At 36.1% G+C, this 12,288-nt stretch overlaps 1 protein-coding gene across 1 annotated transcript in view; it reads left to right on the top strand.

Annotated features, from left to right (window-relative positions):
- ASPG (asparaginase) overlaps nt 1-12,288 on the top strand; it is an 82,092-nt gene that overhangs the window by 26,117 nt on the left and 43,687 nt on the right. The window contains exons 7-8 of the mRNA XM_034418561.3: nt 3,551-3,663; nt 11,693-11,878. Coding sequence (XP_034274452.2) covers nt 3,551-3,663; nt 11,693-11,878 — 299 coding nt within the window. The remainder of the gene's footprint in view (nt 1-3,550; nt 3,664-11,692; nt 11,879-12,288) is intronic.

Here is a 12,288-nt window from a genome sequence, read left to right as displayed (position 1 = left end):
GAGTTGGTCTTGGTGGAGAGCTGGGGGGAATGACTGTGTCTTCCCAATAATTATTCAGGACTGTGACTCATCCACAATGCTACTTGGGGGCATAAATGATATATGTAGTAGATCTGGCTTCCCATTAATGAAATTGTTTTTACTCAGAGGCTATATATAGTATGTATATTTAACTGTAACTTGAACTGAACATTATCAAGGCTTATTCATAATTAAGAGTGCAACTCAGTGTTTCCCAAGCTCAGCAACTTTAAGCTTCATGGAGTTAAGCTCCCAGAATCCTCAAATTCTGGAAGTTGAATTCCACAAATCTTAAAGTTGCCAAGATTGAAAAACACTAGTGTAACCCAATAGAAGTTTGCTCCAAAATAAAGATAGATTTGTTTTTCTATTCCCATGGGTGCCTGTTAGTAGAGTTGCCATTGCTAGAATATATGCTGCAGTTTGTTTCTCCATTTAAAGAAAATTATGTTTACTGTGGATTGTCACAAAGATTTAGTGGCATGATTTGGGGGTGGGAGATACTTTTGAGGTGGAATGCCCCAAACTTGTAGAGTACCATTCTATGGATTAAAACAATAGTTATTGCTGGTATAATCACCCTCTCTTTTTTGTAATGAAAGGAATCCAGTGTAAAGTAGAAATTATGGTATTGCAACTAGATGGAGAGCTGAGTTGTAAGTCCCCATGCAACCACTGAATTTACTAAAAAATTATATTCATTGTCAAGCCAGCCTACCTCACGAAGTTATTGTAAGGATAAAGTTATGAGACCCTCTTTCTAAATGTCCCTGAGTTATGATGGGATAGAAATTCAGCAAATGAATGAGTGGATGAATGAAATAGAAGTACCGGTAATTGGTTACATTCAAGTTCAGAAACAGCTATGTAAAAAATCATTGCCATGGCTTCTCTCCCAATTGTGTATTTTCATCTGGTTATCTTGTGTATTTTCATTTGAAGTGAATATGGCTAATGTGTGTCATCTCAAAAATGGTGTTTCTAATTATTCCAAAGTATTAAATACACAGTTTCTAACACTAAATCAGACACATTCAACGTGGCAATAATTCTTTTTCACATCTTCTGAGAAAGAAAGTCTTTCCGGTAAAGTTGATGCCAGCCATACTGATGCCAGAAAACAAATTAATCTACAATTGCCACAAAAAGTTGAGTCGGGTATAATGATACTTTCATGAAATATGATGCTGTATCTTTTGCTTTCAAAACTGAAATCAGGTCTTATTCTTCCTATTATAGGGCTTAACTGGTAACAGAAACTTGCTGAAATACAAACTTCTGTGCTACTTTTAATTGCCCTAGTATCTCTTCTGAGTCACATTCCAGCAGTTGTAATACTTGTATCCTCATCGGAGATCTTTTGAAGAGGCCTAATTCAAAAGTTCCCTGAAGTTAATGTTAAAGATACAAGATTTTAAAATATTCACTGCATAGATAAGCTACTGCCAATGCAACCGTGACAGAATAATATCAGTTTAGGACAGCTCTGTTCTCTAGAGAAACATTCTGATTTGGGCATCAACAATCCCTCTGTATTTGTATATTTTTTATTTTAGTGTTTTAATGTTTATTTAATTTTGCATTTATTTATATTTAATGACCCTACGCAATTTTCAGTCCAATATACTTCATAAAATATAATAATATAGTGTAAATGAACATATCTTTCTCCAACTTCTTAACTAGATATTATCTTGGATAGTCCGTGAATGTGCATCTTGTGGATATAGCTTTCTTCTAATCTTACTTATGTTTCATTGTCTGCTAGACAGGGATAGTGAGATTTTTCAGAATTAATAATGAATGTTTTGGCATTTCAGCAACGGAACTGAAACATGACTATTAGTTAAACAGCTGGCATCTGGCTTGCAATGTATAATCACACTTAATTGATTCATTGCCATTTTATTTAATCACTAGTAACTGCATTATAAACTCTGTAGATGTTTAGTGGTAAGAGTAACAACATCTGTCTTTTAAAGACGTGTGAAATATGTGTCACATTGCAGACGGCTGGCAAGGTGGCCTTGCTTTGCTTCACTCTACCCCCCAGGCACATGTTGGTACTGTTGCCCTAGGTAGGTAAAATGAAACTGGGATTAGAGAAGCAGAATATATCAATTATGTTGAAGCATCTTCACATCTTTGTAATAACAGAGCACTTGAAAATTATTATTCGGGCAATTTGGAATGTGTTGACATATTGGTTTTCAACTCGGGCTGTTATAAACAGGTGTTGTGCAAAAATCCAATGGCTTCTTCAGTTCTAATTGGCTGAGACTTTTGTGCATTAACCAGAATGCATTGCATAGTGTTTTCCCAGATCAATTTTTGGATACTTCATTTCCATGGATAATAATGGCAGTCCACTTTCCACAACTCAGTATATGCCCATGTTCCCGATTATTGAGCAAAAATAGATAAAGAATAAGATCTTAAAACATTGCAGTGGTAGAATTGTTCTTTAATAAGAGGCATACTCATAAACGACCTCTGACAGCTCCCTCCTGAGATCATAAAGTTCTGTGTCTCAGTTGTCCACCCCCCTCCCAGAATTCAGAACGTTAAATTTCACAGGATCTTCTAATTGTACGTTATGCTTTTGAAATAGTTCTTCATTTTAATTTTGTACTATTCTTTGAAATAAAGAATGGCATTTAATGTCTATGGTTAAATAAATATAAAATACTATGCTTGGGCCTTAAAATCTTTTTTCCTCTTTTCTTTGGAAACAGAAAAGGTGAAGATTAGTTGTATTTCACATCATTATTGCTGCTGTTATTATTAAAAAGTGCATACACATGATCTCTTATTGACCTTCTGAAACCTGAAATTCCTATGAGAAATTAAGCCCAGAACAGGACCCAATATTGGATCTATAACTGGGCAGAACTCAAGGAAATGATTTTCCTTTATGCAAGAGTCATCCTGTGCTACTAATGCTCACATAACTTTTCAGAGTAATATAAGGCAGATTCTCTCCCCGTTGGGTTAATATTGCAAATTTTAGATGCTACTTACCTATGAGAAGAAAAGGAGACTCACAAGAGTTGAATGCAATAAAATTTAGTACTTACTTTTCCTTTCCAGATGAATGAAGGCTGAATTGTATTAAATTACCCACTTTCATTGATGGAATGGTTTCATCGGTAGAATGAAGATAAAATCCGACCTACAACCCCCATGAATGTTCAATATTTGGAAAAAAATAGGAAGGGAATGGGAGGGTGCAAAGCAGATTTGCAGGGCCAAAGAGAATGTCAGAGGAGAGGAAAAAATGCCTTGCTATGTGGCTGAAAGTTCACTCAATTATACGGTACTAGATTTTATTGATTTATTTAATAAATGTATATGCTGCCCATCTCACCCTTGGCGTGACTCTGGATCTTATGTATGATCTGTTGTATATATAAGGTGGTAGTTATTTTTGTGTAAATATTAATCAGATTTCCTGTAAGGCAGATTTTGAACACAATAGGAAAGAATATTCCATGAATGAATGATTATTTTTTGTTTTGTTTTTTCACAGTTAATTGGGAGACCATATGGAGAGCTAATACTATGAAGAAATTTGAGATCCATATGAACATGAATAGCAACGTTGGATTATTGAGAGTCTTCCCTGGAATTACTGCTAGAGCGGTCAGTCTCCTACTTCCTCAGAACATCTCAGATCAAGTTTGGAGTATTGATTAAATTTAATTAATAAGCAATGAGAAAAGATATTTGGTATTACCCAGGTTCATTGCTGATATTTAAATACTCTCAGAGAATTAGTATTGAATGAATTATCTTACAATACTTGTTTAGATGCGGTTAACACTTCCAAGAACACTGTTATGTCAATATTTGTAATAGGAAGCTACCAGATTTTGGGGACTTCTGTGGCAAAATAATCTTCTGAATCTTTGACAGTTGAGAAACATTTTTATATTATTTATGGCTTGAGGTTGTTAAAGGGTAATTTGCATTGGAGAAGTCAGCCGAGCCCTTACACTGTAAGATTTTCTCTTACAAAAATGAGTCTGAGGATGCAGAAATTGGACATATCTCTGTCCTGACCACCATTGGATGCCTGAGGCATGTATTTGAAGGCATGCGTGCTTCTTCCAGTCCAGAAGCAGAATTGGTCTTCCAGGCTTCCATCTTCAAGATGGATTGGATCTCCATGAATCTTTTTATATATATTCTTTCCACTACAATCAAAAGACTCTTGGCAGCTTCATCAAATGATTCTAAAACAACCATAGCATAAACTCAAATAAAACATTTTGATTTCACTAAATCAAAGTAAAAAAAATAGCAAAGCTATGATATAAAAGTTTAAAAATCAACAAAAACTGACCAGAATCTCAACCAATAAATAGATGGCGATATTTGTAGTTCAAAAGCTCCCTCAAATAACTTTGTTTTCAGTAATTTCCAAATAGCTAATAAAGTCATTATATAAGCCCTAATTTTCATATTTTAAGAAGGAGGAGAAAAATATCTCCATGCCCATTTCTCCATGCCATGCATGTATTATAAGTCTCACTCGCTAGTTTTCCAAACTAAAAGAAATGTTTGAGTCTATTTGTTTTGATAATCATCTGCACTTTTTCTAGCTCTGTATATTCTCTTTCAAATGGGGTGACTAGAATTGTACATCGTATTACAAATGGAAATGTAGCATAGATTTGTAAAGCCATTACAAATTTGGCAGTCTTGTTCTCAATTGCCTTCCTAGCATGATCTCTAGCATAGAATTTGACTTTTTCCACAGTTGAACATTATCAACATCTTCACTGAGTTAATCATAAGATCCCTTTAAGATCTGTTCCTTGGTTTGTGGCAGATAGCTCAAACCCTATTGGTGCATAAATGAGCTTGTTGCCCAATGTGCAACATTTCACACTTAGTTAAACTGAACCTCTAGTCATTTCGTTGACCATTCATCAAGCTTTTTTTAAAAGAAAACCTTTTTAAGCTTTTCAAAATCATTTTCTATGTCATTACTCTGAATAGTTTTATATCATCTGCAAACTTGGCCAGTTGATTCCTTACTCTTAATCAGGATATTTTTTTGAAAAATTAAAAACCCTGGTCCTAATTTAGGTTCTTGAAGAACTTCATTTCTCGGCTTTCTCTATTTATAAAATGGTTAATTTATTTCTATTCTTTGCTTTCTGTTTTTTAGTCATTCAAAGACAAGCCTTCTGATCTCTTGTCCACTGGGTTTACTCAACAGTTTTTGTACATTGTACCTACTGATGGTCAATGTAACTGAAAAATACCATAGAAGATATATACTGTGCAAAAATAGATACATTCAAGAAAGAGGGTAGAAGTCACATTAAATCCTATACATTCTGACATGATATAAAATACATATCCTTCTGTCTGACAGTGTGAAGGAAGATAGACTGTATAGGTCATTCTGAAAGTTCCTTAAAATCCAAATATACAGTGTTGACAGAGCCATTCATGGGCCATTTACAGTCCCACAGAAGGTTGGTAAGGATGAACTCTTGGATGGATCCCATCAACAGTGATTTGTTACTCTAACCCACAGGTGTCAAATTCACTGCGTCATATTGAGGACCCAGTTGTGGGGGCAATAAGCTGACTTTGTATAAATATACAAAAGGATGAAGGCTATTGCTTAGCGCATTGTAAGCCGCCCTGAGTCTCCGAAGAAGGGCGGCATATAAATCAAATTTATATATATATATATATATATATATATATATATATATATATATATATATTGCCGTCACGTGACATATCACAATGTTTTTTCCCTTCACGGAGCTGGGGTGAGCGTGGCCTGCATGTGACACATATGGCCCATGGGCTGCCAGTTTGACACCCCTGCTCTAACCTCTCAAGATATCCTAGAATTATTTTCCCTTGTTATCTCAGTTTGCTTCATTTATCCTGATCACTTCCCTGAAAAAACCAATACGGCTTCAGATATATATCCCATATCTTCTGTTCTTTATATACATTTTATAGCTAGGAATTATTCTAACCCATTAATTCTTTCCATTCCAGCAGATTTCTGTTATATAGTACATGAGTATTTATGTCCTTGTTTGCAACAAAGTATTCTAATTTTCCATTCTTGGCTTGGACACTTCTAGCATTGGCACAGAAACACCTATACTGTACACTAGATCCTTTCCCACATCTTGCCTTTTTGTTTCCTGACTGTCATGTCCACTGATTAGCTCACAATACTATTACTTATATTATTTTCTAAAATCTGTAAACCCTTCCACCCTGACTGTTTTTTTCTGTCTGTTGACTTTCCCTTAGGGATCAGTTAGAAAAGCTGTTCTACAGCTTTTTCTTAATGATGTGCCAGCAGCCTAGTTCCATTTTGGTTCAGGTGGAGCTTGTCTATCTTGTACAGAGTTGCCTTGTTCCAGATCTTTTCTTGGTGTCTAAGAAATTTACTCACAAATCTGACATAACTTTGTATTGAGATCTCTCAGTTTTGCTTGCTTAGTTGACCCTGGTAGAGATTAGGCAATATTTTACAACAGGAGAATGCTACCTGGGCAATTGTAAAATTCAAGATGCTAACTCATAGCTTCGGGAAAAAGGGCATATCTACTTAAAATTTATTTAACATATTTATGTGGCCACCTAACTCAACTAAGGTGTCTTTGTCTGGCTCACAAAATTCAACGAAACGTAATATGGAGAACATAAAACCATAGTATGTAAACTCACAATAATGAAATAATAAAATGGTGATCCAAACAGAAATAATACCATCATCTAATAATGGCTCCAAGATATCATGACTCCGAAGCCCAGGGAAACAGCATTTCTTTTCTTTTCTTTTTTTTTTCCAATTTTTTTATTTTATTTTGATTCAAACATCATCTTCCATTAAACTGTGTGTCATCTGGGTACAAATATTTTGTGCAAATATTTTATACAATAACAATTACAATTTACAGTCATGTTTATTATTTTACCTCTTCTTAACTTAATACTAATATTAACATATACCATACCTAATACTATAACAGTCCCCTTCTTAACTTATTTAACTTTATTAGAACATTTTCTCTCTTTCACTCCTCTGCTTTTTCCACTTTTCATATTTCTAAAGCAGTTCTAAAGGCCAACAAAGTCAAGGCCAATTTTAAGTGGGGAGAAAAGTTGTTCCATAAAATATGAGCGGCCATCATAAAGGTCCACTTCCTGGGCCCCACACAATAACATTATTTCAATTAATGAATCTAGAGTATATAAGGGGAACTCTGGTAAGAAGGTGGCCCTCAAGTATACTGGTCCTATGACATGTAGAACTTTAAAGATGATAGGCATCACCTTGAATTGCAGTCAAAATCCAAAAGTGAGCCAGTGTGGCTTATAGAGTACAGATCAGTGGTGAAATCCAATTTTTTTTACTACCAGTTCTGTGGGCGTGGCTTGGTGGGTGTGGCTTGATGGCTGAGACAGGGGAAGAATACTGCAAAATCCCCATTCCCTCCTCACTCCGGAGGGAAGGTTATTGCAAAATCTCCATTCCCACCCCACTCTGGGGCCAGCCAGAGATGGCATTTGCTAGTTCTCCGAACTACTTGAAATTTCCGCTACCGGTTCTCTGAACTGCTCAAAATTTCTGCTACCAGTTCTCAGAACCTGCTGGATTTCACCCCTGGTACAGATGGTCCTTAGTTAAGAACCACTCATTCAGTGATCGTTCGAATTTGCAACGGAACTGAATGAATTGCATTTAAGATTGATCCTCAAACTTCTGGCCATTGCAGTCAATGGGAAAGATGGCAGGAAGCCAGAAGTTGCACTTACTTGAGGTTCTCTCTTAACAAACCAGGGACTGTCAAAACTGCCATTGCTAAATGGCACAGTGACATAATATCTCTCTTTATGACCATATTGCTTAGTGATAGAAATCTGGTCTCAATTACGACCATTAAATGAGGACTACGGTGTCACATGGGCATAGTGAGAGGAATCCATAATTGCTTGTGCTGTTGGATTCTGGCTCAATTATAGCTTTAGGGTGGTCTAGAAAGGAAGCTGCATTAAGTTACTGTATGTGACAAATCCAATTGGGAGATGATTAAATGAAGATTTTCACTGTTAAGTGAAAGACAAATATCTCAATTAAGAATTGGAGAAAATGCGATGAAAGGAGAAATAAAACTTTTAAGAAGATCAGAGAAGAAGAAAAGAAAATTTACATTAAGACAGGATTATTCATGAGTTATCATGGAAGAGATTTGATTGATGTAAATGAGGTTAAAAGAAGATGCGGAAGTATATTGAAACTCTTTACAGATATGATTTAGAGATAAAATTTGCAGAGAGAGTATATATTCAGAAATCAATTCCATTAGAAAATTGGGTACAATAAAACAGCTGTCAGGTAGAAAAGCATGGGATGCAGATGAAATATCTATTTAACTGTTTAAAGCTAAAAGACAAGATATAGTCAAAAACAAGACTGCTGAGCTAGAGATTGGAAAAAGTTTGCTGTACATACCTATTGTATCCCAAAGAAAGGAGACGTAAGAGAATATGCAAATTAAAGTATTGCACTAATTGCTTGCACAATCAAAGTCTAGCTTATGGATCTATAAAGAACAGAACCATACAATCCATGAAAACTGGAGTGCCAAATAAACAGGCAGGTTTCAGGAAGGAACCCAAGATCAGATGATTAACGTAGCACAAAAAATGGACTGAGCAAGAAAAATACAAGAAGAATTCTATCTTTTTAAACTGATTACTGTATAGTAAGACCATTGATTGGTCTTAATGTATGTTGGAGTTTAAAAGGGTAACTGATTGTTCTTTTGAGAAATCTTTACAATGAACAAGAAGCAACAGCAAGCACTGAGTGTGGAGAAATAGAATGGTGTTCAATAGAAAAAATGGAAAAAGACAAAGATGCATATAATATTATGTGTATATATATATATATATATATATATATATATATATATATATATATATATATTCTGAGGTTTTTGCGGGTATTTGTATGTAGGTCTTTGGTTATTCGGGTTTTCTCCCGCGTAAAATTGGAAGTGTCTTGGCGACGTTTCGATGACGTCTCATTCGTCATCTTCAGGCTGGTGTTTTTGGCTTCGTGCTTCTAGGAGCAATTGCTCATATATATATATATATTATTTATATATATATTATTTATATATATATATATATATATATATATATATATATATATATATATATATATGTTTTCTCAGGTTATAAGAACGAAACGTCGCCAAGACACTTCCAATTTTACGTGGGAGAAGACCTGAATAACCAAAGACCAACATACATACATACATACATACATACATACATACATACATATATATATATATATATATATATATATATATATATATATTATATGAGATATAACCTGAGAAGACACACACACACACGTGTGTGTGTGTGTGTGTGTGTCTTCTCAGGTTATATCTCATATAATATATATATATATAATATGAGATTGGCAGCAATGGGCAAGATAGATGGAATCAAAATAGACAGCTTGAAGTCTAGCAATTGTTTGAGCACTGCAGCTTTTGCAGAGTATAGTGGCCTTACATATTTGCAAGGTTTATAGTACCCATTTTACTCCTTAATAACTTCCCAAACATCTAAAGAACCTGAAAAAATTAGCCTTTTTTTTTTTGGCTTAATCTTCACTGGAGGGTTCCAGGGGACACCAAATGGGAGCTGCTGGGTTTCACATTTTGCCCACAGGATCTATTAATTTATGCATACTTTTTATTCACAAATAATAGCAGAATGAAAAGTTTTAGATGACAGTGATGATAAACTGGATTCCACTCTATCATTATACTTGCAAATTGGATGTTAAATTCATTTTTTTTTCTTTTTGAAGAAGGCAGAGGCTTACATTAAACAGAAACCTCAACATTTAGATATAACACAAAGATGCTATAACTTAGGTTTCACAGTCTGTAGAGGCTTCTTAAAATGTCAGATTTTGTTTAAATATGGGAAATTAAATTAAGCCTTTTAGTGTGGTCACGTGACCCTCAATAATTGATTAATGTGTGCTTTGTTTCTGCATGCACTAACATCTTTTGTTCAAACAGGGCCCATCCCCTCCTCACCACAGGTTTGTTACGCATCTTGGCAGCAGCCTTGCCAAATTCAGTTGTTACACAGCTTTATTCTCTGCTGGTACTTGTCAAGTAGAGCCTCTACAACTTCTCATAGCTTGAGGCTTCACCATGTCTAAACCTGGCCCCATCTCCAGCAAAAGTCTAGGGCTACAGTTCTCTTGTACCCTACCAACTGCCTTTCATAGAGCTTCAATCCTATTCACAAGTGTGCTGCTCTAGCTAGGAAGTGAGGCTAGTTTGCAAATGTACATTACACAAAGGAAAGATGTCCTAGTTTTCTGCTGTGACACAGTTAAAGCAAAGAAAGTAGAAGATTATCTGAATTTTTTTATCTTCCCTCTGCTTCTACTGTCTCAGACTTCAAGCAGCATATTTCCCTGCCTTGTGTCATCAAGGTTTTGTGATTAGAACCAGGCAACCCTAGCAGATGGCCTTCAAGGTCTGTGTTAGAAGTCTATAATTCTAAGTAAAGTAATCGTAAGATATTCACTCTGGAGTCATATATCTATGTCTTTATTTAAGTAGATTATTTTAACACATCATAATTAAAAATAGGCAGATTACCTGCATCTTTCTGAATCATCATATTTTTTTCATTTTTGAGTATGGCCTGTCTTTGCTTACTCAACATTTCTTTGTACACATGCAGTGCTGTATATATTAGCTATACTTTTTCCCACCCTTGATCAGCCTAGAACAGGGGTCTGCAACCTTAAGCACTCAAAGAGCCATTTGGACCCATTTCCCACAGAAAAGAAAATACCGGGAGCCACAAAACGTGGGTGGGCATGGCCAACTTGATGTCACTCACTTCCACCAGTCACATGATCCTCCTAGCCACACCTACCCAGCCATCATTAGGGCAGAAAACCAGCTGTTAAAAAACACCAGGAACCACAAAACCCGTTTGACATTTCTCTCTCTCCCCTCCCTCCGCACTCTCTCTCCCTCTCTCCCTGTATCTCTTTATGTCTCCCTCTCTCTCCCTCTCTCTGTATCTCTCTCTCTCTCTGCCCTGGCCACTTCTCCATCCCCTGCCATCTCCCTTACCTTCTCAGGCCAGGTGAGGAGTGACTGGTAGGGGAGGGCGAGGGGCATGGCCAGCCAGTGGTAGGATCACTCGACAGGGAGCCACAGCAGAGGGCCCAAAGAGCCGCATGTGGCTTCAGAGCCACAGGTTGCTGACCCTGGCCTAGAAACTCTCAGAAACTCTAGCCAGCCATTGCCAGTGGCATGATATACTATAAACTATTGATTCTTACACAAGTGTTTGCATCTATGTGAGACTTTGTGTTTATATACACATGTGTGTTTGTAACATCTACGTATTAATCTTAAATAATTAGCACTTCTGTTCCTTTTTGAACATTTATTTACTAATGGGTCTATGCTAGTCCAGTCAAAAGACAACACTATATTCCTCATTACAGAACTAATGTAATTATTCATACATTTTGAGTGGGTCTGAGAAGAAATAAAATTATATTGCAATGAGCTTGAACTGTAATTTCTCATTGTGGTTTTTCTCTTCCAAACAGGTAAGGGCATTTCTTCAGAGCTCTATGGAAGGCATTGTACTTGAGACGTATGGGAGTGGAAATGCTCCAAATAATTGTCCAGAATTACTAGATTTGCTGAGGAAAGCTACTGATTCCAATGTTGTGATTTTGAATTGCACCCAATGTCTGCGAGGATCTGTGTCATCAGTCTATGCCACAGGAAAGGTGAGAGGAATTCTGCAATCTAAATCACTCTTCCCATCTTGATGGTTTCCAGATAATTCCCATGATCTTAAACGGTCTTGTAAGATCCTTGTTTTAGATGGCAGATTTGAACAATATGCTTAGCTAGTGAACATACTTGCTGTTCTTTTCTTACGGACCATTCCATTCCAAAGATTCTGAGTGGCTTCCATACAATTAAAACATAAGAATCACTAACATTGGCATAATCACAAGAAGGCTCAGGTGTATCAGGCAGCAAAATCTTCATTTTAAACAGCTCTTTCAAATATAACATAGTCCAAATAACTGAGGATAGGCCAACTAGAAGTCTGGAGCCATCAGTTAGCTATCCATGTGGGTAGTACTTCCTCAGAGTTGGCATCCTTAGCACTGGATTTTACTGGATGAGC

Source organism: Pantherophis guttatus, chromosome 1, assembly GCF_059756535.1.
Source record: "Pantherophis guttatus breed Tessera chromosome 1, ASM5975653v1, whole genome shotgun sequence".
Lineage (NCBI taxonomy): Eukaryota > Metazoa > Chordata > Lepidosauria > Squamata > Colubridae > Pantherophis > Pantherophis guttatus.
The sequence above is the reverse complement of the archived record's forward strand: the minus strand, read 5'-3'. Positions and strand labels throughout refer to the sequence as shown.